Source organism: Xenopus tropicalis, chromosome 5 (assembly GCF_000004195.4).
Source record: "Xenopus tropicalis strain Nigerian chromosome 5, UCB_Xtro_10.0, whole genome shotgun sequence".
Lineage (NCBI taxonomy): Eukaryota > Metazoa > Chordata > Amphibia > Anura > Pipidae > Xenopus > Xenopus tropicalis.
The window spans coordinates 47,639,575-47,666,438 of record NC_030681.2 but is presented as its reverse complement, the minus strand read 5'-3'; the positions used below and the strand labels follow the sequence as shown (position 1 = coordinate 47,666,438).

Here is a 26,864-nt window from a genome sequence, read left to right as displayed (position 1 = left end):
GGGGTGACTCTCCTGTCCCACGCACATAGTGGTACCCTCACAGAAAAGAGTTTTAGTAATTTCAAAATAGGAGGGTAGTACATTTAAAAGACCAAGATGGCAACAGAGAGGCAAAATAATGACACTTGGCCATAAGCAATGTTACTGAACCAGAGCCTTTCAGTGCACCCTTTACACATTGTTTGTAATGAAACATGGTTACTTGTCCTGGACCAATTCCAATTCCCATCCCAGTGCCAGGAATATAGCACACAGGTATAATTATCACCCATGTTTATATTTCAAGGGTAATTATACCCATGCTGTTTTGGTGCTTTCTAATTGGAGTTGCCGTAAGCCATGGCTGAAGTTGACCACAATGGCTTGTTGCATTTTGTTCCCCCAAAAAGTAACAGAGGTCAAAATAGAGAGGAATAAATTCAAAAGCCATGACCCAAAGTTCTGCCTATTAAACACTGGTCCACTAACCATAAAGTTGTTTTCAGTGTCCATTAATCTCCATCTAATTCTACTTCCTTTAGTGAAACAGTCATAATATCCATTGCCACCAGTTGTATAATTTGATTTGTTTGGGTCCCACAGCAAAAATGTCTAAGGCTCATGCTGCAAACTGCTGGGGTGTTGATGTCTTAATCTGGGCCACCAGACCCTCCTCGCAGTCACAAGATCTGCTTTTTCTGTTGATACATACCTGACCACCAGTTCAGAGAGATGCGTTTTTACAAGATTTGAGTACCAACATTATCACTGCTTTTCATTTTAATTTTGAAATTATAAAAAAATATAAGTTTCAAAAAAACAAAAAAAAGTTAGACACGATTGGTAGTGACCAGGAAATATAACTGAGTTTAGAATTCCAGTCTAGGAGGCCCACGATACAAGTTGAAAGATCTGTCATGCCCCATCTTGTTATATTTTGCATGCAAAGGTTTGTTCTAAAGGGTTTATGTGAAAACTGAAGAAATGTGAAAATTATTGTAATCTGCATACTGTGACCCGGAGCAAAGTTAGCCTGTTTAACATGTAAAAAAAATGGTTGTGTTTTTATTTTTTTTCACTATACGGCATAATACGATTTCTTTCCCCAGGAGTTTTCGGCTCAGATACCAACACATGTTTATTGCTGATAGCAGGCGACAGGCAGCATCACGCACACAATATGACTTATGCATGATTTTCTTCGGATTAAGCTTACTTCCACAAAATCTGGAGCCCAGGGAGATGAGTAGAAAGAAAGACTGAGGTAGTCAAAAGCGAAAGCTGCCAAAATCTAAAGTTGTTCTGTTCTAATGTAAAGTGGTGGAAATGTCAATTCAAAAAGAAATGCAAATACCTCATCTTTTAAAGATACTGCTAAGGAACTGTACTGTAAATAAATACCTATTCAAATCTATGTACAGGTATCGGACCCCTTATCCGGAAACCCGTTATCCAGAAAGCTCCGAATTACGGAATGCCCGTCTCCCATAGACTCCATTTTAATCAAATAATTCAGAATTTTAAAACTGATTTCCTTTTTCTATGTAGAAATAAAACAGAACCTTGTAATTGATTCCAACTAAGATATAATTAATCCTTATTGGATGCAAAACAATCCTATTGGGTTTAATTAATGTTTTATAGATTTTTTAGTAGACTTAAGGTATTGAGATCCAAATTAGGGAAAGACCCCTTATCCGGAATACCCTTGGTCCCGAGCATTCTGGATAACGGGTCCTATACCTGTATGTGGCATGACTTTGGTTTATTGTGGTGTAAGGATTAAGGTCACTTATTAGAGTAATTCGACATGACAAGTTAATTGTCCAAGAAAAGTGTAAAAAAAATCATAACTAAGGGGCACATTTACTTACCCACGAACGGGCCGAATGCGTCCGATTGCATTTTTTTCGTAATGATCGGTATTTGGCGATTTTTCTGAAAATTATCGCAACTTTTTCGTTGCCATTCCGAATGTTGCGCAAAATCTAGCGATTTTTTCGTAGCGATAAAACTTGCGCGAAAATTTGCGCCTTTTTCGTAGCCATTCCGAAAGTTGTGCAAAATGTTACGATTTTTTCGTAGCGTTCGGATTCATTCAAGCATCAGTATGGTAACTTTTCTTGGGCCAGGTTGGAGCTGCAGAGTGCCATTGAGTCCTATGGGAGGCTTCCAAAATCATGCTAAGTCTGAAAGTTTCGCCCGCCGCTTACGAGCGCTCAATACGAAAAAGTCGCGACAAGATACCAGCGAATTGTAATGGCTACGAAAAACTTGCGTTTTTTCGCGCAAATCGTATTGGTAACGAAAAAGTCGCAACAATTTCCGAAAAGTCGTAAAGGCGCCGAAAAAATCGCAAAAAATACGAAAAAGTCGCAAAATGTTCGTTTTCCAATCTGAATTTTTCCAATTCGAATTCGTGTCTTAGTAAATCAGCCCCTAAGTGTTAAGTTATATTTTGTGTATACTTGTATTGTCCATACTATTTGGTCTGCAAATAATTAAAAAAAAGACCGGCCCTCCTATCTCCCATCTATGTTATCTTTCTTCCTTATCAATAACATTGGCAAATAGGAACCTTTTTCCAACTTGGCCAGTGAAATACTATCTGGTGGCAAGCCTAGTACTGCAGGATCTTATCATTTAAAGAGATAGTGTATAACCCTTTTCAACATGAACTCAATGAATACGGCTTTCAGATGCAGGCCAACTGGCCAGACGCCCTAGGCAACCCGGCCAGTCACTTCACCCCCTGCTAATGAGTGCGAACATGTGCACTGACGTTGTGAGGGGGAGCACACGGCAGGGACATGAGAGTCCAGACTAGGAGTAGGCAGAATAACTTCCTGCTTAGCGTCCCACCATCAGTGTGCCCAAGGCAGGTGCCTCTTCTGCCTACCCCTAGTTCTAAACATACTTTTAGCTTATTGTTTTCATTAAAAAGTACCTATGGTTTCTGTTTTTCTGGCAATAAGCAAGAAGCCAGTTTCAATTTAGTACTTCCTGATCCAGAACAACGTTAAAGGAGACATATTGGATAAATGGGCAATTATGAATAATATATACGGTGCTGGTTTCACTTTGTGCAAAAAATTAATCCTATCTGAAATAATGGCCCCTTTATTGGAGTTCCCTATTGATCCTATCCCTTCTCCGACCATGTTTAAAATGAAGAGTGGGCGTGTCCTAACGGTCCCTGCCAGAAGCACAGTAGGAGGGGGAGAGCCAATCACAGCCCTGCAGTCACACAAGCACAGACAGGCTTCAGTTCCCTATCAGGTCAGCCTAGCTGCTGATTGGTTCCTATCCTACAGTGCAGTGTAAGGAGGGCCGTCGGCTCCCCAGCTCATCCAGAGAATTCAGCCAGCAGGAAGTGGAGCAGATGGGCGGGGCTAGTGGGGTTTTTGTGGAATTTCTCAATAAATCAGTCTGAAACACAACTTTTTTAAGCACAATCCTTCTATATCTAGAGGAGTATAATTCACTGGTACATTCATCATTTTTATAGAATATGTCTCCTTTAAAGGATAAAACTAATTAGCAGTCCACTGGGAAGCTCATGATAATGAGCTGCTCAAAGGTTGCTGCTTAGAGAAGGGAGGGGTTTGTTTAAAGGTAGATAGAGACCTCTGAACAAAATGCCCTGTTTATAAGAAAAGGAGGGGGGGTACATTTAGTGAATATAGCCCAACTTTCAGATGAATACTTTAATAGCAAAAAAATGGCAAATGGATGGATTTTTAATTAAAACAATGGGTAGCATGTTATTTTAAAACAAGTCCTATTTTTGTGTTTAACATGGAGACAGCGTGCTTGCAATCATATATCCTTCAAACCACTTTACATGCATCTACCCTCTTTCTGTCAAAATTCTGTAAGTGAGTACATTTCTAACAATGCCTCTGTGAGCCTATCCACTGGCATAATCCCCACTACTCCTGTTCTGCATGAATAAGTCTTGTGGCATAATTAAACACAGCTAAAAGGGGATCACGGTCAAGGCAGACTGGGCAAAACATGGCCTGATCAAAAGCAAGGCAAATATAGTCTACATTATTTTTCATCTGGGAATTATGCAAAAAAACAAACAAAAATACAGGAATATTAGAGAAAAGATCAAAGATGATTTGTTTATTAAAGGGAGCTTAACAAATTTCCACATTTGGCGCTCTTGGTAATTTTGTTTCCTTCCAACAACCTATAAGATCCTTTTAGATTTTGAATATCTAAGTCATCCTCCACCTGCTTCCTTCCACCACCTCTGTAAATGCTGGATGGGTAACAAAAAGGGCCATTTACAACCCCCTGGCCAGTGTGAAAACTTGGACATAGAACACCCTGGCTGGACTAGCAGTCCTAGAACTAATTTGTTAGGAACCTGGGAGACATGTAAACCCTGTCCTGGACTTTCCCATGTATCCTATATTTTGGTACACTTGCTAGCCAGCAGAATAAAATACCTAGCAAGCATGATGCGTCAGAGGAAGATCTGTGAGGGTTTGATTAAAATAGTTAATGCTAAAAGCTATGATTTAGTGATGGCAATATTCCTTGAAAGTAGCATAAGAAGCTTTCTTTATTTCTCTGCAGTGAGCACAGACTTATTTGTTAATGCAAGCATATACTGCATGTTATATTTATCCTGTGAATTAACTAATAAGTCAGCTTTTCTAGCTCCCTTTAAGGCCTTTTCCTTTTTACTGGAATGTACTTGGTAATAAGCACAAAAGGCCCTGCCGAGTCATTCTTTTTCTTCTGTAACGTGTGTTAATAATTCATACAATATGTAACCAGCTGAAAATGAAAAGCAATAAAAGAAGAAACATGATATAGAGCAGAAATCCTTGACATTACATTTTTTAGCTGAATGTGAAGAAGAATCATTTAGTATGACTTTTGATTACAAGCCTAAACTATGAAAATGTAGAATCTGATAGCAGATAAGCACCAACTGGCTTCTTTAGTCTTAATTATATAGTGCAGTTAACATGACTTATGCTGTAAATGATATATACACGGGGCATTCTAACAGTGCACTGATGATAACTAAAAGTCAACTCTCTACCTAAACTGCCCCTCATTCTTGCCAATGCCAATTCTGACCTGCTGCTGCCTTTGCACTACCCAGACCTGCCCCTGCTGTTCTTCTCCTTCACGTAGAAGGGCAGCCATTAAGGGAGTACCCCAGTCAGGAGTCCAGTGACAGAGGGCAGCCATCAAGAGATGTGAAAATTAGGTTTGCAGGTCACAGGGGGTGGGGCTTGTGGCTGTGTGGCCTTGATTAATTGGGCATCATTATAATTACTGGCAGGGTTCACCATCTAGAAAGCCCGGATAACTGATAGGCTAATAACTGTGAGCCCCTGTGGGTGGGCTCAGCTCACTTTATTCCATGGGGACCCATGATTACTGATTCTGGCCCTGTGCTAAAGAATCCAATATGCTCACTCTAGCAGCTATGGGCCAGCAAGTGGAAGGGAAGAGATGGGAGGGATAGCAATGGATTTAAGCAAGAGGAGAGTGATGGACAGATAGGAAGGAGAGAGTAAAAGAGAGCACAGAAGGAACAGAGGCAATGTACAGAAGGGGAACAGATAGGAAGAAGGGAGAGGGTATGGAGGGAGGGTGAGACCAGACTGAAACATGCAGGGAAAGGAGAGAGCCCCCGAAGAATGGTATTTGAATACAGAAATTTGTAGATTACAAGGTATAATATACATCCCCCCCCCGCACTAATATGCAGTCATATCGCCACAAAACTGGTCTAAAAACTCCTCAGTAACTTCTAATATCTTAATTTCAGTAAGGGGAAGTTAGTGAGAGAACTGAGAGTCTACTTTACTGTAAATAATAGCACACATCTTTAAAAATATGCTGCTGAAATTAATAATGGGGGATAGCAGTGCTATTTAACATCATCCAACAGTTATAAGACAATATTATGGCTTTCAGATCAGACTCTCATTCTGCTTTCATGTATACATATTGGCAGCTGCTAATTATCTGCTTCACACAAGCTCAGTCCACAGACTGACACAAATCCTTGTTTACTTTGCTTTCTTTGGGGGATTGCGCTGTAACAAACTTGCTGGAAACTGGTTACGCTGTGCTGATGCATAACTAAGAAAAGTGCAGGGATTTAGCTGTACAACCAAATGTGTCTTTCTTTTCTTTTTTAAGATAACCAACACATATATGTATATATACAGTTTTTGTTATACACGTAATAAATCACAATATTTTGTGCTGTGTGGAGCGGTCCATTTTATATTATATATAATATATTTATGTATGTTTCTTTAAATGACACAGAATACAATCACGTCACAGTATGTCGGTACTGGGCCAGAGCAGGGCATTCGTTAAAACTAATGGTAGTCAGTGTTGGACTGAGATGCCAGGGGCCCACCAGAAAACCTTGGACCATAGGCCTACTTTCTAAACTATTATTCCTCCTCTCCTCCCTCAACCTTTTCTCTATCCTTCCATGTTTTTTTCCCATGCAGAAATAGGAGATGACTATGCTATTGGCCAAAGAGTTAAAAGCAAGAGGGCCCACTGACACCTGGGCCCACAGGGAGTTTTCCTGGTATCCTGGTGGGCCAGTCCCACACTGGTGGTAGTCCCTAGCTGAGAAAGTAACTCAAAAGGATGTTTTAGGAGATCTGCTTGGGACCCTATCCTGCCAGGTGATACTCTGGAGTGCTAACTTTTTCTGATTTCCTTGTTTAGAACTGCCTGGGAATTTTAACCTGAAAAAGGAAACAGTCCCTTCCAACTCTAAAACAGGCTCTCCCCTTGGCTGTATGAATGCAGAAAAATTCACAGCATTTACTTTTACTCTTTCATGGAAAAACGATTTTAACGTTTTTAACGACTGAAACTGCCTGTTTATTTTTGACTGCAGAAGACATTAACGTTTTAAGTGCCGGCAAAATGTCACATATAAATTCACTATACATTGTTTATTTCTAGAAGAACCTGAGTTTTCTAAATCTGTGTAGGGATTTACACCAGAAAAATATTTTATTTTACGGACAGAGATTCAACTGATTCAGAAAGCCTTGTGTCTCCTGAACATGCCAATGCCTGATATGTATAGTTTTATAGAGATTTCTGACTTCTATAGATCAAAAACTCCCAGTCGTAAATTACCAAATTTTCAAAGCATTACAGCAGAATACGGCATCCTTTAGATTCCAAAGGCAAAAATACTGGAACATTAGGTTTACCCCAGGAAACCATACATATTTGAAAAGTAAACATTCTGCCAAATCCGAAATGGGTAACCATGTCTTTCTGCTCCTAAGTACCAAACGGCAATGCTTTTTTTCTATAAAAATTTGTGAAAATTCCAAAAATTACCTCAAAGCCAGGGCCAGCCTTAAAGAGATACTGACACCAGAAATTAAGCTAGCATAGCTTTATTTTTGCATGACCTTAATAATTTTGCCATAAAAGTATTTGCCAAATTCTTTTACATTACCTATCTGATCCCCCATGTTCCTCTATGAGGGAGCTGCCATATTTGTGCAGCAAGAGTCCATTAGCATTAGTAGCTATAACTGAGAGGTTGAGAAGGGACCATCAGGTTGGCAAAACAGGTTTAGGAACTTCAAGTAACAATTATTTACAAAAGCAGCCCTATAAGAAAAAATTATCAACATGACCTATAGGGAACTTTTGATGAACATTCATATTTTGAAGAGCTGCTTTTTAGTGTCAGTATCACTTCAATTCAACCTATTGGGCCCAATAGGGCCCCACATCCATATGAGCCCTGCACCAGTAGGAATAAGCACATTAAGCTGTCCAGCTGCCCCCAACAATTATTGCCTAAAAATTCTGCTTTGTGTTCTGGGTTCATTCACCACTGTAGAGTGTTTGAGGGGCTAATAATTACTGTCTCACACTGTACATGTACTGCTTGGTGTGTCAGTGCCCAGTGCAAGCAAATTGTGCCATGAAATGTTGGGGGCAATGGACGAGAGAAAGAAAGATGAAAAGGCAGGGTTACACCATCATTCACATGGAGAGAGCGGGAGGCAGGGGCTATTTGCCAATCCAGCCATGGAACCCTGTATCAGCTGGCAACACCATGTGTAGGGGGCCCCCTCTCCAAAATTATCCCAAATGGACCCTGCAGTTTATAAGAATGGCCCTGCTCAAAGCTTACACTTTCAAGCATCTTATCTCTCACATAGCATTGGATACCAAGAAAAAAACATCCTAAATATGAAAGCCAAGGGTCCAATAAATAGTTTGGTGCCCACTGTTCATAGGATTACCAAAGTATCTGGCATTTAGAGACCCCAAATTAAGTTGCATACAAATTGCCCTGGAGATCACTTCAGCTACTGAACATTCAACATATTTACCGCATTTTGTGGGGTAAAAACTTTAAAAAAAACATTGACGCCCAAAACTATATTTATATAATTTATATTTTAATAAATATAAATAATTATATTATTATATATATTATATAGATATCAGTAAACATTGCCCTTTTACATCTTTTTGAGCCACCATTTTGTGTGTCACTCATTGATCACCTGACAGGAAATAATGCAGGTTCTCCCTACAATAGAAGGGAGTGGAATTTGTTGGCTGTAACCTAGCATGAAGGCGTTTGTGTGTATGCACAGCACCTTATACAACGCATAAGATAGCCCAAATTCAGTATCCAAAGCCAAATTTATTTAAGAACCAGTACAAATCCCAACAACAGTAAGAAAAGAGCAAGAGAGAAATTCACAAAAGTTGTGAACAGTCAACATTATTTTTGAAGATTTTACTTAACCAATACTGGACTAATGTGACATTTGTGGATCCCCAGGCAGGCATATCAACAAATCTCATATATCACCAAAATGATGAGCATGCCCTTACAGGTTGTACAAGACAACACCCCACGTATTCACTATACAAGGGAAATATGGCTGCTTACCTTCAATCCTTCTCAAAGCAGTCAGGCAAGCGTGCTGGCTGGGGAACTCAAAAGGAGTGTTACAGGTCCGTATGGTATCACATTCACATTTCCCATTGATGATGTTGCAACCCGTTACAAAGTTTTCATTGCAAGGGACAAAGCCATGCAATTGGTCATCGTCCCAGTTCTCATCTAAAACATAAACACATGGCTCCAATTAGTCAATAACTCAGGCGGAAACATGAGGGTAAGTGCTTAAGGTTAGGAGAAAGCGGAACATATATTGCCTCTCATGTGCTTTATACCGTGACTAACTTAAATGTTAAATCAAAGAAAATCATATAAGTGGCAATTTTGTTCTCTGTTATGGCTGTGCTTAATCCTGTACAGTCTGTATCTTTCCTAACAATATGTTATTTTCAGTCTGAACAAAAGGTTTTACGCATTTTAAATGTCAGTGCCTAATTAGTTCTAATTTTCTAGTTCACAATGTGAAAGGACCTTAATGGGAATCAAACCCACAACCTCTTTACCTGAACTTTTTTTTTTATTTAATGATTTATGAGACAGCACAGCTGAGTTAACAACTGAATATTATTTAATCCCCTAAAGCAATAAAAATTCTTACAAATTTGCTATGATTTGAATCATGAACTTAAAGTGCTAATAATACATTTTAATTAAAATGGATACACATGTTTCAGCATTACTAAAAAAAAAAGGTATGGGCACAATCATCTTTCTTAAGTAAAGTATGTATGTATTGCACCAAAATTGTACGCAGCGCAAGGTGTGAACACAAACAGCGGTATGTTAAGTTTATACAGTAAGATTAGATAAGTCAGTGCTTAATTGCTAGGAGTTTTCAATACACAGTTTGGGATGAGGTCTCTGCCCCAAGGAGTTTATAATCTATTAGTGCTCCCAAGCTGCCCTCTCCAAGCGGTATTTACTGTAGGCAACACTGACATCACTTTAGGTTCCTAAGAGCAAGTAGCTGGTTGCATCAGTTATGCTGGGCTGGAGGCAACAAAATCCTTCATTAGGCAACAGTACTGTTTCCATGTGTACACTAGCCTATCAACAAGATATTGCAGTTCTAACCCCAATGGAATTTTTAAACCTCCCAATTGATATCTTGGCAATTTTTGGCCAGATATCAGTACGGCAGACACATGGCTGAACTTGGATTTAAAATAGGCCCTGGAATTTCAATTACATAAAGTCCCAAACAACCCCCCATCCGCTCATTAAACAGTAAACTGTCCAGAGCATCCCCTCTGGCGTTTGCCAGAATCCACAGTCCAGGCCTGGGAAGGCATATCAGAGGACCCCAAAAATGGCAGATAAGCTGCCAGCTCTGTCTAAGGAGACTTAAATCTGCCTGTGTATGGGCAACTTAAGGCTCCTGCAGCTCTCTCCAGATGACAACTACAGAGACTACTGGGCTGGAAGTAACTTGAAGTTTTTCTTCCTAAACAAAGAAAATTGTGCCAATTCTCTCAGAGAAAAGTAGCAAAGCTTTCATTGCATAAACAAGAACCAAACACCATTTAGGCATGTAGCAAACTGCCAAAACATAGTTGGAAAGCTATAAAATGCACATATTTCCATCTGACAGTGCTATATACACCCTAGGCAGTGGAGGGTTACAATCGGTTCACTGCACTGTAATGACTGAAGGGAATTCACAAAAGTGTCATTGGTGTGAAACTGGGATTCAAGTGAAAAAAAATATTTATTTATGCCAGAAAATCAATGCCACATTCCCGAACATCTTAACGGCAGTTTAAGATTTTCTTTTTTTTAGGTTTTGCATCTACAATCCAAAAAATTTTTTTTGTAATGTCAAAAGGCTGGACTAGCAATGTTTCCTGCAATTCAACTCCATCTTTCTGAATCTGACATTACTGTTACATGCAATATGGAGTTAATGGCAAGAAGCGTGCACCAAAAGGGTCAGACTGGCCCATCAGAATACTGGAAAAAAAAGTAGGCCTCAGTCCAGCTGGACACTAGACCCCAACTCATTCCTGGCAACAATCACTCTTTGTGGCAGCAACAGTGGTGGCTGCGGTGGCCTGCACATAGGGAGGGGGGTTGGGGCAATGTTAGGCAGTGGGATCATGGGGCACAAAACAACTGTTCACTGCTAATGTGTACAACATGCTTTTTAGAATAATATGCTTTTTTAAGTTTTAAGGCATTGATATTCCTTACTTACTTAATTTTACTTTACTTTATTGTTCCTATATGTACAACAGCAAAACTAAATACCATAATTTTTTACAGGTATGGGACCTGTTATCCAGAATGCTCGGGACCTGGGGTTTTCAAGATAAGGGATCTTTCTGTAATTTGGATCTCCCTACCTTAAGTCTGCTAAAATTCATTTAAACATTAAATAAACCTGGTAGGCTTGTTTTGCCTCCAAAAAGGATTAATTATATTTTAGTTGGGATCAAGTACAAAGTACTGTTTAATTATTACAGAGAAAAGGGAAATTATTTTTTTTAAATTCAAATTATTTGCTTATAATGGTGTCTATGGGTGATTCGGAACTTTCTAGATCATGGGTTTCTTGATAAGGGATCCCATACCTGTACTATAGAAGATAAAAGCAACAGAATACAAACTCCATACAAAACAGTGGACAGCTCCACAAAAAAACATGTGTGCATAAAAAAAGTCCTGAAGTTTGAGAGAGCTTTATAACCATAATAAACCTTCATACGTTTGCGCAATACATGTATAAACCTTTGTATCTATGTACATACGTAAATTCTAGTGCTGAATATCTCTTATATGCTAATAGAGGATTATTTGATTTGAAGTACAACCATAACTTGAGGGACAAACATTTTGAAGTCCTTTATTATATATATATATATATATATATATATATATATATATATGTACTGCCTTATAATGTTTCATCTTTATAAAATGTTGCTTTAACTCACAATGCTAAAAAAAACCAATATAATTGTTTGCATCTACAAACAACTTTACACTTCTTAAAGCAAACATATTGCTAAGTAAGCGAGAAAGAACCAAGATACATTAATAACTAATCCAGGGAAAAATGAAAACTTATATCACATTTTTCATTTATGACTCACTCACCACCTGTACTAACAGCACAACAACAGATTTATTCCAGTGCCTAAAAAGTCAGGTTGCATGTGATAACTGTAGTAGTTTATAGCAAGGCTGAACAAGATTAAAAACTGCAGGGCATTATCAGTGTAATTACCTGAGGAACAGGGGTTGGGGGGTGTCATAAAGTGAAGTAAAGTGAAGTTGATCTGAAATTCGAGTTATAGTGGAGTAAAACATACAAACAAATACTCGAATTTCATAACTCTATATTAGATGCTTCTTTTTCCCAACATAAAAGTTGGGGTAAGAGTGTTTCTATAATCTTTCTGCCATTATAAACTATAAAACTCAAAAATATAAACCCACAACCCATTATCTTGAAAGTTTTGAAATATGGGAAATGCATTTGCCATAAAGTGTTGCTTGGGCAAACAATTCTTATTTTGTTTTTCTCGGTAATAATAAAGCCATTTTCAGCACAATAAGGCCATATGCGCCTGTGATGGCTATACAGAATGGGTTTAATGAGATGGTAGTGGACAACTTGACTGGCTTGCACAGATCCCTGAACTCAACTTAAGTAGGGCTGCCAACTTTTGGTTGGCCCCTTAAGCTGGCCATACACGGGCAATGTCGGCAAGCGAGCGGATCTTCACCCGATATCCCCACCTACGAGTGGGCAATATTGGGGAGGCATGTAGGCGAATTCGATCATTTGGCCCTGGGGCCAAATGATCGAATTCTACACGCAGCAATGGGGCAGTCGGTCCCCAATCCGACTGGATTTTCTAACCTGGCCGATCGATATCTGGCCAATTTCAGGCCAGATATTGGTCGGCCAGGCCCCTCGGTTCTGCCCCTACATGGGCCGATAAGCTGCCGAATCGGTCCAAGGGACCGATATCGGAAGCTATAATCGGCCTGTGTATGGGGACCTTTACTGTGTGATCATGTAGAGGTGGGGACGGGACCAAGAAGGAGCGGATCTATGATGTGCCGGGAGACTATGAAACACAAGGGGATGGAGTCTTACAAATTTACTGATCCTGGGTGGTGCCGAGGGGCAGCCCTAAAACCAAGTAAACATCTATTTAAGAGTCTAACCTCACTAATGCTTTAAGATGAATGGAATCAGATGCTCTTATATCAACAAAGAGAGGACCAACTTCATTTCAAAACTCTGGGTTTTGGAATGAGATGTTTGACAGAGAAGTGTCCAAAAAGTTATTATGATGGCATGTGTCTATTGTTTTGGATGCCTTTTGGATGGTAATAGGTCTGATTTGGATGCTTTTTGGATAGTAATAGCTATGATTTACAAATACCTCAAAAGTTGTGGTCTTATTTGCTGTACCTTAGTTCTAATCTCATTTACTGTCCTAGTTATAAATCTACCACAAGCATCTCCAGCCAGCACAAGTTTTTCAGACAAAGATTCACTGATGCTTTTAAGCTTACTGCTCTGATTAAACATCTAGAATCCTAGTCTGTAAAAGTCAGCTATAGTTCAGTTAAAAAAAAAAAAAAAAAAGTCACAGTGGTACCAACAAATATGCATCCAATGCAAGCAGAAAAACTAATAATAAAAAGTGTGAAATAGTAACATTTTACTAAAACTATGCCCAGACAACGGCGTCACTATGAGTTGTATGCATTAACAAAAACTGAAATAGCGGCCTGTCTCACACACGTTCTTGCTGCTCCTATATTCAAAGATGTTTGCAGAGAACAGCAAAAAGTAATAGAATACGCACACAAACTGAGATCATTAGTCAAGATAATATAAGTGAATATGGCTGTGAAAAAAAGAGAGAGTATAACGTCTTTTACACCCCTGCTTCTCTCCCACGCACTTTTTCACGTCTCATCTTGCTTTCTGCTATTTTATTTGTTCTTGTCCTCCTCTTTACTAGCCAGTTATCCATATCCCAGTTCAATGTAACACACTTCTCTTTTTTCCACCTAAACAGCTTTCTCACATCTTCTTTCTCTTTATTTCATTCATACCCACCACTTCTGCTGAGCGGCTACTTCATGTATCCACCAGTATTGTTTTCTGACCCGCCCAGTACACTGCTCATTGAACTGAACATCTGAACAAGTCTCTCATTAGAAAAGATGCACAACAGCTGCATTATAAGAGCTGCTCAATTGCGTGACACGAGTGTATGAATGCCTAGCACCTAGATAACCACCGTTACCCAGAGCACACATTCCAAATCAAGATCTCCGTGTCAAATTCCTGTGTTTCCACATGATTGGAATGTAAAAAAAAATCCTACCTAACCAGTACTGGCCGCCATCCAAGCTTCTTCCCTTCGTATGAAAAGAGTAAAAGAGAGGCAGAAGAGGGATTTTTTTTCCTCCATTAACTGTACTCGTGTTCTCTAGACTAACCTATTTACTCTTCTTTCATATCACTCGCAGAACTGAGCTGCAGAACAAAAAGTGCTGGAAGGCCCATTCCTTCAGGAATTTGGTACTTTGCAGTCTGGTTGCATCCTCCATGTTTTATATAGTTCTTTGGGTTTCAAAACAAGAAAATACAGCAGAGAACATTTTAGTTGCCAAATACCAGCTACTGGTATGATTTATTTCTCAGACCTGTGCTCTTTATAGAAAGCTACGGATAACAGGTGATAGAAGCACTTTACTGTACAGTTTACTGAATTGGTAGATATACATTTAAAACTGCTTTTAGACATTTTGATCTTCCTTCTGTATTACATTTAAACTGCAAAACCAAGCCCCCACCAATCAGAAAACTATGATTTTATTCAGTTATTCTGACTTGATAGATCCCATCACTACCACTGTACTTATTTTTATAGTTCATACTAAGAAAACCAATTGTCTGAAGAAGTTGCACTGAAACTTCCATGCATACCAATTAGTCTCTAAAGCTAGCAATATGCGCAGAGACTTTTCATGTACAGGTACTGGATCTGTTATCCCAAAACTTATTATTCAGGTATCTGCAAAATATGGGAATGCTATCTTTCAAATCTGATTTAAGTAACAATTTCCTTTTTCTGTTTAATAATAAAACAGTATCTTCTACTTGATGATAACTAAGCTACATAAATCCATTTTGATCAATCCTTTTTTTTTTTAAACTTGTCTTAATGTATGGTGAGCCCAAAGACAAAAATAACCCTTATGCCAACCCCCCTGGTCCCATTCCAGATATAGATCCCATACCTACAAGTGTAGGGATTGTCTGTGCATATCTCACCCTCAAAAACAAAACAAATACCATTATATCTATACAGTGCAATCTAACCAATTGGGGTAAAATACCTTCCTATTCTTTCAGTGTAAGTTGATCATTGGGAGGGGGGTCTATAACTTGCTATCTTTCCACTTTAATCTGATTGACTGGGGGACCAACACCGTGCTATACTTCCAGTAAAATCTGATCAGTGGGGGGCCAATACATTGATATCTTTCCACTATAATCTGATGACGGGGGGACCAAGACCTTGCTATCCTTCCAATGTAATCTGATCAATGAGGGGCCAATACATTGCTATCTTTCCACTCGAATCTGATGACTGGGTTACCAAAACCCTTCTTACCTCCAATGTAATCTGATTTGGGGGGGGGGGGGCAATACACTGCTATCCTTCCAGTGTAATCTGATCAACGGGGGGGGGGGGGCAATACTTTGCTATCATACCAGTTTAATCAAATTAAATGTAAACCAATATCTGGTAATTCTTACACTGGTATTTCATAATGTACAGCTGGAAATGTAAAATGTAAACCTTGGTGACATAATGTTTGTACAGTAAAGCCAGGTGTTGCAAATACACTTGTTTGGTAGTACAGAATTTTCACAGATAAGGAGCAAATATTATCCTACTATATGTAACACACACATGCATTTTTTCTATTTAACAGATTTTCTATTTAACACTGTTTTATTTTTCTACAAAATCAAGAACAATTCATAACTCATTCACATATAGGCACCCACACACTCCTACTAATTCAGTCACATTGTTAATATGGAAACCTTAACTTAACGTCATATAAAATCCAGATGGATGGCTACACGGACTGGCATGTTAAACAGTTCTTGTGCTTGCCATAACTTCCTGACTGGCAGTATAATTAGCTGCTGGACACACAGCAGTATATTATGAGTGAGAGTTTCTGACGTAGATATGTACATAATGATTACATGGTAAAATGCAAGTGGGCTTTTTACCTTTTACTATAACTATTCAAAGTAAAAATGATATATATATATAATAAAATGTTTCAGAAAGTGATACCTAACTTGTTTCCTGCAATCAGCTGTGTGTTGTAATGATAGCCAATTTCCTATTACGTATTATTGCTGAATACAAAATAGCCTGGCAAACTACTGGGGGAACCATCATATGCCATTTGGTGCTACACTCACCTGTTTTTAACTTGGCATCTGTTATGGGTGCCACATACTGCAGAGCTTTTTGGCAGATTTCGATCATACTTCACAGCCATATGGATATGGTATATCAGGTTGAGATTCAGTTTCAACTGACTGACCTGTAATCTTACTGCTGATTATCTGTCCAGTTTGAAAAGTGTATCTGCCTTGTTGGTGGCCACATAGCCCACTTGCAGGTGTTGGATAGATCCTTGGTACTTATGTAGTTTGGATCATTCAAACCTTTGGCCCAAACAAATGGAATGTGGGTGTGCACATGTATGGCAACACGTATGGTATCCCACTGTTGGCTAGGGGGCTCATCTGTCAGATAGATCAGTTAATATATCTAACTATTCTAAATTTTACTTTGATACAAGGGTGTTATTTGTGAATATTATTATACATGGAAAAGACTGCAGTCTATATGATATTACACATACTGTTCACCAGCAGGCAGGGAAAATATATGCCTGCACTTTAACCTAGAACTGAGCATTATGGTTAAGAGCAGAGCATGGTCTCCGTGCCATTAAAGAATAAACTCCTTCCCTCCCTTGCCATTAAAAAGAAACTCCTTCCCACAGCCTAATAATACAGTATGCACTTCACTAAAGAGCAGACCTTTTCTGACATTCAAAGGAATTAGTATGAACTCATATCATAAAACTGAAACTCACTAAAATAAAAGGTAGATTTAATGAAAATATGAATGAGAGGAACCAACAGCCCCAAAGGCTACACAAAAGTAATTGGACATTCAAAAAATACATAACAACTGTATGCTTTGAGAGCACAGCAAACAATTCAAGTTAACAATTTTGTCAAAGTCTCAGAAAAGTCCAACAAGCTCTCATGTAGTTACAGTATACCTTTCATGTATTTATTCTACCAACACTCAACCCAAAACTTTCAGGAGCTACAACTAGTGATGAGTGAATCTATCCCGATTTGCCGAAAAATGTGTGAAACTTACAGAAAACTTGGAAAATGTGACTTTTTTTTTACTGTGCGCAACTTTTTTTTGACACGACCATGAATTTTCCGCGGCACAATTTTGCACCTCGTTTGGAAAACAAATCGCCAAAAAAAATTATTCATCACTAGCTACAGCACATTTCATTTATTAGGACTGAAGTGAGAAGCTTAGAGCACATATTATAGCTTCCTTCAAAACTATCATTTTAACCTTTTGTTACTTAGTTCTGAGCCCATTCAATTTGGCAATAAAAAGTCCCATGTGGCAGTGTGTACTGAAGGTATTAGATCCATAACTAGTGCTCTTACAGTCTAAAAGCAGGGTTCTTGATAGACAGGTGGTTACAGGCAAGAAAAAGGACAAAATGATGTAACTTAAGGAGATATATATATCATTTATTTTTCAATATATAATTGATTGTTTGCAATAGATCCGGTGTTGCTGGTCTTTTTTACAATATTTAAACTCTTTTACCGTGCACCCAGGACAAGGATTGAAGTGGTGTGCCACCCCGGGCTTGAGATATATATATATATATATATATAATATGCTGATATCTGACATACAATAATACAGACTAGAAATGAAAGTAATGAAGTGGAAAAAAATGGCAATCTTCATAACTTGCCATTAATTCCCACCAGACACTCACACTTTGCTACTACAGTTAGTGACTAAACAATGCCCTCAATCAACTGCTTTACTATAGTTCCCAACATCCTTCAGCAGTTTATATTTGACAAGCTCAACAACTAAAGGATTCCATTCATGGTCATCTTGGGGTAAAGCTTTTCTCTTCTATTTGTTCTCTGTTCTTTAGATTGGGAGGCTTGGAAACATACATTTAAGTGTTGACACAGCCAAAAGACACAGCTATTTTTCTATTTATTTTCTATTTTTATCAGTACTGAGTAAAGTAAGGTTTCAATATGTGATCACATATTTGAAATCATTCATAAAGGTGCCTTTTTTTAAGGGTAAATAAAGCATAAACCTAATTGTCAGTACTGACTCACTACTGCAGCAATATATTTGGCTACTGTCCCCCATGATGCTGGCATTGTGCAGACCAGGGCATGAGGCACTCGTAGCCAGAATACAGGGGTCAGTTAGGAACATAATGAAGTGTGCACAGTGCAATTTCTGACACAAATAGCCAAGTTTTTTTTACCCACAATGCAGTGTTTTTTCCTCATAATTCCAAAATAATTGTGACTGCAGTCTGGCCTGCTTCTACCTCAATAACATTTGCACTTTGAAGCACAGCACATATCATCTAGCATTTTCAGAGTGTAGAGAGAGTAGCTTAATATCTGGAGAGTGCACAAAAACGTGTTTGCATCTGATCATAGGGTGGAAGTCTGATGCACCTATTAAATCAGATATATATTTCTTAAGCGTTGTTCAACCCTAAAAAAAAGCATGTGTTTAGTATGAAACAAGGATAGCATAAATAATGATGATGATGACGAAGAAGAATTCTTTTTTGGCATGTATAATGTTAGAAAGTCATATAATGTTATATCACAATAGGTTAAAAAGTGCTGTCTCAGTCAGTGCTAGACAAACTCTACTCATCCCCTAATGTAGCCCTTTCATTCCCTTGGGAAATTTTAATAGTAATGGAGACTAAAACCACAAGGCTGGATCAACTTGTATACTGGAATTCCAGTCAAGAGGCAACACAGTAAAAAAAAAATATTTAAAGGTTTATATTGTAGCATGGTTTATATTATCACATCCTAACTGTTCCATTTCCCATGCAAACAGGAAGCATGCTTATCTTTTCCATGACTGAGTCTAAATCTTAGTCTACCACATAAATACAAATGCCATTTTAAGGTTCTTTACTATTAAGAACCACAATCATATGCAGAAACAGGGGTAAATTTCCCTTAGGGACAAAAGGGAGAACTCCTTAGTGTTATCTCAACTACCATGACAATCGCATCCCTTGCAAGTGAATTACTATAAAAGTCTGACCAATGTGCTGTGAGTAATCAAATTTCCATGCCTTTTCTGAGCATCCTTTTTTTGTAATCTAGAATTATTGCTGTGGAAATAAAACATTTCAAGCTGTGCAATTTTCACAGGAGAGGTAGAATACACACCTGTTTCTTGCAGCACTTAGTGCTGTATAAATAGAACTTGCTACAATTTCCCCAAGGAACTGCAAATAAAGCTGAAGGCCTAAGCCATTTCCCAGCCCCCCCCCCCACCCAACAAAGTATTGAAAGGAATATGATTCTCTAAATTGAGTTATTTTGTCTGGGGCTGGAAGGTCAACATCAAGCAGATCATCAACCATGCAATATCTATTAAGTATAGGTGTTCCTGAAAAGTTGTATACCAGCACCAACACCGGCATCACCATCTTTATAACAGCAGTTTAATCTTAGCTTGAAGTAGGTAGTAGACTTGAGAGAGCAATGTAATTTACAAAAACTAGAAGGCTGTATGCTTGGCATCAGTGATCTGAAGTATTCCACAAATAAAGAATGTAATGACTCCTTATGGAACCTAATGGAGTTTCAGTATAGCATATGATAGACACCCTTGTTTACAAGCTACTTAAAAGGGAATAATTAAAGTTCAAGGACAAAGCTGTAAGAATCTGTGTGACATTGGCGACGAACCTAGTTAGAGGCATATGCATTACTTGGATGGGCATCTGAGCTGCATACAGTGGCAAACCATTTGCGGAGGAATGTTTGAGAAAGGCCAACCTGCTTCAGGAGCAAAGTCCAGTGAGATTTCCCATATACTGATACTGTGTCCTGTGTTTAAGATTAAATATTATCCTGTCTATCAAGGCCTCCCAATGGCCTGACCGACCAATATCTGGCCAAAAAATTGCCAAATGTCTACAGATTAGGTTAGAAAGGCTTCCAGGAGATTGCAGAAATGACATGTTGATGTGGTCCTCTTCCAAAGGGTTTACCATGGCCCTTATAATCTGATCATTTGGCTCCTGCCAAATCTGATAAAGATCCACTCCTTTGTCAACCTTAGAGCAGATCTGACAGAGTATGGCCAACCTAAATAAGCTACTGGCTGTGTTCTACTTGTTGGAAACATTGAGGATTGTATCAGTTCCAAACCCATGCCATATTTGTGTGATTGATTGGCCAAATCAGTTGTTACCATCAGTTAATTACTTGACCAATTAGACACAGGAACCAAGAAATTACGCAGGAGATGGAGTGACATTTTGCAGTAATGTAATAAAAGGTCCTATTCTTTCAACTATTCTAGTAATCCATAGCAACCAATCAGTAGGTAGTATTTACTTTGTCTATTGGTTGCAAAGAAATATCTACTCGTTGGCTATTTGTTAGCTGACCAGCGGATAGTTTGCTTGTATTATTATTTTAACCCCTTAAGGATAATGGTACAAGCAGTGCTTTAGGGCTTTTGTTGCAGGGGCAATTAATAGCACAAAAGGCAGACTATCATGGTCCCTCCCCATCGATCTCAATGTCAGTCAGCTAACACATGGGTCAGTTCCAGGTGATTGCTATCAAATCAATGGGGAGCAATTTCAAGCAATTTGCTGTCTACCTGCTAAGCTATTAATTCCCTGGGTGAAAAAATAAATATAGAATCACTATGTGTGTTATTGCCATGTATGTGAAAGCTTTATTACACAGGGAAACGCATGATGGTCAAGCTAATTTGGTGACATTGAACAAGGCTCTACAGAAGTTAATGAGATTCAGGCTCAAGTTGTATCAATATTGTGATCTAAAGGAGCCAATGGGCTTGTTATTTTTGTGCCACTATAGTGACCCTGTGTAAATTCAGACAAGCAAACAAGCTATGGAAACAAGACAAGTGAACAGAGAATTCTCTTATAATAGGATAACAGGTCTGCAAGGTAAATGGCTTCAACCAGGAAGCAGTCTGCTGTTAAACAGGCAAAAATTAAAAAATAATTAAGGTCTGGAGATGCAAATATTTAAGCAGCATATAATTTAATTAATATAATACCTTTTTAACTTAGTAAAATAGTGATCTTGTTATGAATGATATATTTCCATTGCAGGTGCTATGGCAGAAGCTACAGATAATATACAATGCTGTTCACTTCATGAATGATGTCTACAAAGTAGAAAATAATTGAAAAGAGGCAGTTGTTTCCTATCAGCTAAAATAACACAAGCTCGAAAATCTTATTTATTTCATTTGTCCTATTTCTGTGTTGTTCTGCTATATAGAAGATGCAGATATTTGTGAATGAGTGTAACGTATTGATTACTACAGACCCCTACAATAGTAGCAGAAGTTTGCAAACCATGCAAGCGGCCTCTATGACAGCCTTCTATAAGCATGTCTGGTTATATAATACTAAGGAATACTAAAACATTGGAGATGTGGATCATTTCTTTGTATTACACAAAGCATTCACAGCATCCAATTTTCATGCAATTACATTATTCCAGAAATAGGGCTTTAGTAATCTCAAGATGATTTTTTGCATGGCACTAATCATTATCTAATCATTATTATAGCTTGTCAGCATTTGCTATAATACAGCCTAAGTGATCACTCCAGCTTTACTGGTGTCAGGGTCCATTCAAATCTATTCTACTAATTTTAGCATGAACAAAAAGACGCACAGAGGCCTACCTACTGTAATAGAAATGCTTAGAATCTGATATACGCATCCTTTTCAATGGCCAGCTAAATCTCCTAAAAATGTTTTTACTTTGAAAGTATTTGCTCATAGAAAGACATTGGAAAAGGGAAGTCACTTGTTTAGAGTGGTTCATTGGCTACTGAGGACAGAGACCAGAGTGGGCACGATGTGGTGGAGAATACAGATCACCCAAAGTAGAGTATACTGATGTTCATAGACCTACTGAACATACGGCCACACAAAACATACACTATACTGTCCCTTCAGATAAAAAGCCATTTCAACTAAGATAGCAATAGTGAGTGGTATTTTTATCTACGTGTACACTCTCCTTTTTATATCCGTTTCTGCATGTCTGGTGCCTTGTTTTGGCTTTTTTTCATTCTGCTGCCCCCACACCCAATTCCTTTTCCTCCTCCCCAAAGCTCCTTTCATCCATTTCCACCCTCCTTTAGTAACAGCATACCAGCAGATGACATCATTTATCTCTCAGGGGAACAAAATTAGCCTTTTCACCAGTATAGATGTCACTGCTAAAGCTACAACTGCAGGAACAGGCTCTCTGTAGGCTTGACACTGCTCTGAGGTGGATCATGGGTACGAGTTAAAATAAAGTGCATCAAAGTATCTACTTGGCTTTTATGACACATATTGCCAAAGACAATAATAACAGTATATGGACGATGTAGGTGACTACATTCCTCTTTCTTAGAGTATCCAACGATGACACACAACCTTTAATTAACAAGAATGATCTGTTTCAGAGCATTAGATTTTATTTGCCAGAATGCAGTTGTTGCTACCATAGGAAAAGCACTATATGGTGATTCCATTTTTTTGCTGAATAAAATGATTAACCCTATTATGTTCTCCAGTGTATGTTTAAGTATCCAGTGCAAATTAATATCATATAATAACCCACATTCTATTCATTTGTCACTTTAATGTTTTATAATTATATATTATATATAATTATAGCTTGGTTTCTTCTATATCAAGTGACATATATCAATAAGGGGGAATTAAAGTGTAAAATACTCAAAAATGTAAAATGCATATTCTACTAAACAAGGAGAGTTGTTCAAACAAAAGAGAGAAAAGGCAACTGTGTACATATGAGAAGACTATATAACCCTACAACCAGCTGCATAGACTGAACACACATGGTAACCTAACTGAACAAAATATAAGATCCATGTAGATATACTGTATGTGTGTGTGTCTTCCCATATAGTTTCACACATCAAGGAACTTAATTCTGGCTTTGAGAAACATCTTTACACCACCTGCAGCTTATGAAAAGTGACCATTAGTCAAATCTCATCCATTCTATACTATTGGCTAAAGAACCAAAATTCTGTATGCTGAAATTTGTATCAGGGCAGCCAGACACTATTACATCATCCTTTACCATTGCCATTAATTCTTCTCTACAGTATAAGAGCCCTACAAATGGGACTCTTAACTCAGCTAAGTGGCCTCACATTGTCCACACATGTCTGCCAACTTAAAAGCAACACCTTACAAGAATAAAAATCTACAAATTGGGCCCTATTTATGTAACGCTCTGAAATACTTTAGTGCGTCTACCTTTGTCCATGCATAGAATCAAAGGCAATGCAATGTAAAAAAGTGAACATAGAAAATAAATTGCTATTTTCTTCCAGTGTAATTTACATACCAGGGAGAAAATACATTGCAAGATCTTTACGCATAAAGGATTTTTTACATAACAAAGATGTTTCAGTAAGAGTTGATGACGAGTTGAGGATGAATTATTTATCAGCTCTGGCTATCCTTAATGATTCCTAAACTGCAAACTGCTGGTATTTTACCATCTGAATCGTTACTTTCTTCAGATGTACACAAGCGTCCCTGAGGTATGCTTAAGCTGTACACACTAACGTAATGTTTTCAAGATCACTTAATTGGTTTCTAGGACATTTTCAACACATCCTATACTGACGCACAGGCTGAAGAAAGTATGATAAATTCCAGGGTTTGTACATACCTCTCATTAAAAAAAGAAACAAGAACATCCACCACATATGTAATGAAACTGTAGTTTCCAATCAATTTCCCTGGTTTCAATTTTATTGTACATACCATGCACCACTTGATGGAACTGCTAGTCTGTGCTCAATTATGTAACACAGCAAAGCAAGGACCACTGAGTAAAGAATAAATTCTAGACCTATACATGGCCTAGTTCCCTATAAAAAAAAACCCTTTTTTGAATTTTTTTCGATTATTTTAATGGAAGCAGTATTCCTACTCTAACCTGAACTGATCTTTAGCAAATATAGAGACAGAGACTGAATTTTAAATTGACCTTTCAATGCACCAATTGGGTCTGTCGGTAGTGAATGTTTCTTTCATGACACACACACCAAGATAAATAGATTTGCTGTTATGTCCATCCCAAGTCAAACTGATCCCATAAAGATTTTGCTCAGAATATCCACTAAATATCCACTAAACTATCCAATATCATCAAACTGTGTTGTATGGATTTGCTATGTTATTTGTGTTCTCTGTAAAGCTTAGAGATATGGTATATCTTATATAAGAAACACAAGAATCATGCCCAGGGTCAGACTGGACCGCTAGGGCACCGGGAAAAAACCTGGTCCTCCAGTCTCCCTCCCCCGGCATGCTGCAGGTAAGTTTCATTTACGCGTGCTTGGGGGAGGGGCTCGGAGGGGTGAGGGGGGGGTATGAAGGCCACGGCGTGGACCACTGGGGGGTGCAGGGCCCCCTGAGGCAGAAGCCCTGCACCCCCCAGTCCCCCCTGGTCATGCATGTTCTTAAATGAAAATGAGTTACCTCACTATGTTTCAGACTGCAGAAACTATTTTATTCCAGTGAACTTTTCAATTGTCCATTAAATAAGAGAGACATCAATGTAGCTGATGATGGCAGATCACAACCTGCAATCCTGGTGTTGTATGCAAGACTTACACAATATAATATAATAGGAACCACGTATTTCACCTTAAAAATTAGGAATGTCAAATAGAATAATATTGGGCTGAGCAAGGGCTTAGTCTGCTTATAGCAACAATGGAACCCAGGAAGGAGGGGGGCAGGTGACACTAGCGTGGTATTTTTGGTAAAGGTCACTGAAAAATACAATGATGCTAGAGTTGTTGCTGAAACTAAAAATGGCTGTCAAAACAACAGAAACACAGGGTGAGCGTGCATAGCTCCCAACTGTCCCGATTTTCGCAGGACAGTCCCTCTTTTGACAGCTCAGCCTGCAGTCCCCTATTCTTACTGAAAAGTCCCTCATTTGCCTTTGATCTCCTGCACTAAAGCTAAAAAAGATACAAATTTAATTAAAAAGTAGCTTTTGGCACAGAGCCCAGAAAACTTAACAAGCCACACCTGCACTGAAATACAATTGTAACTAATAAGCTAAACAGGTCTCTTGGGGGAACTGAAACTCAAACTTTTTTGCACTTGTCAGTGTCATAAAATAATTGTGCGGGTATGTTTTTTTGATGTAGTGAAATAGGTAAGGACAAGACTGCTAATTTTACAAATCAGGCATACCTACATACTACAAAGTGCAAAACCAAGTGGACTGCAAGGTCAATAACCTAAATGTTTAAATTTCACAAAAGTTGAGTCTTTAAAAAAGAAAACAGCTGCCATGTATAAGTACAGGTATGGGACCCATTTTCTGGAAACCCATTATCCAGAAAGCTCAGAATTACAGGAAGGCCATCTCCCATAGACTCGATTGTAATCAAATAATTAAAAACATTTGAAATGATTTTGATTTTCACTATAATAATTAAACAGTACTCTGTACTTGATCCTAACTGAGAAAAAATCCTTCTGGGTTTATTTTAGGGAGATACAAATGACATAAAGATCACTTGCATGGAAAGCCCCATGTCCTGCGAATTCTGGATAATAGATCCCATACCTGTATACAATTATAATCTCTTCACCATCCTCCAACCCTAAAATCACCTACATTGCTTTCAATTGCAGGTCCAGGTTTCTTATTTGTTTATAACAAATCCAGGATTGAGTTTGGGATTCAGTCAAGATTCTGCCTTTTTCAGCAGGATTTAGATGTGGGTGAATCCATGCCTATGGCCAAACCGAATCCGAATCCTTAAAATCACATGATTATTTGTCACATAAAACAGAAGTTTTCACCGCGTGCTCCACACACAGTCATCTTTAATCCTTTCTTCCCTCATTTGCATAGGCAAATTAGGATGCAGATTCGGTTCCATATTCGGCGGAATCTTTCACAAAGGATTTGGGGTTTAGCCGGATCCTCAAATAGTGAATTAAGTGCATTCCTAATATCAATGCCATAAAATGTTTTCTAAAACACATTTAGGGGTATATTTATCATGTTGTGTAAAAAGTGGAGTGAAGCATTACCGGTGATGTTGCCCAGGGCAACCAATCAGCAATTAGATTAGAAAACCAAAGCAAAGCATCTGATTGGCTGCTATGAGCAACATCACCAGTAATGTTTTACTCCACTTTTTACACAGCATGATGCATATACCCTTTAATGTCCCAATGTGATACAAGAGCAGAATTTAGAACTCCTATAGCTAAGAAAAAAAAACAAGCCCTAGGAACAGCTAGCCATGTATTCCTACCTATAGTAACACAAAGCTAAGAATGAATTTGCTGGGGTTAGGAGGGGATGGTCTGTTTATCCCTCTAGCACAAACAAAAGGGAAATGTAATCCTTTCTTTCATTAAAGAATGCCTGGGCATTGTGGAGTTGTAGTGGATACCCTGCAGTATTCTTACTTGGCACATAGCGCTGAGGCCTCAG

General features: G+C 38.4%; 1 protein-coding gene across 1 annotated transcript in view; it reads right to left on the bottom strand.

The window, feature by feature from the left end:
* The window catches only part of crim1 (cysteine rich transmembrane BMP regulator 1 (chordin-like)), a 440,400-nt gene that overhangs the window by 366,610 nt on the left and 46,926 nt on the right, over positions 1–26,864 (bottom strand). Inside the window, exon 2 of the mRNA XM_002936373.5 lies at positions 8,930–9,103. Coding sequence (XP_002936419.1) covers positions 8,930–9,103 — 174 coding nt within the window. The remainder of the gene's footprint in view (positions 1–8,929; positions 9,104–26,864) is intronic.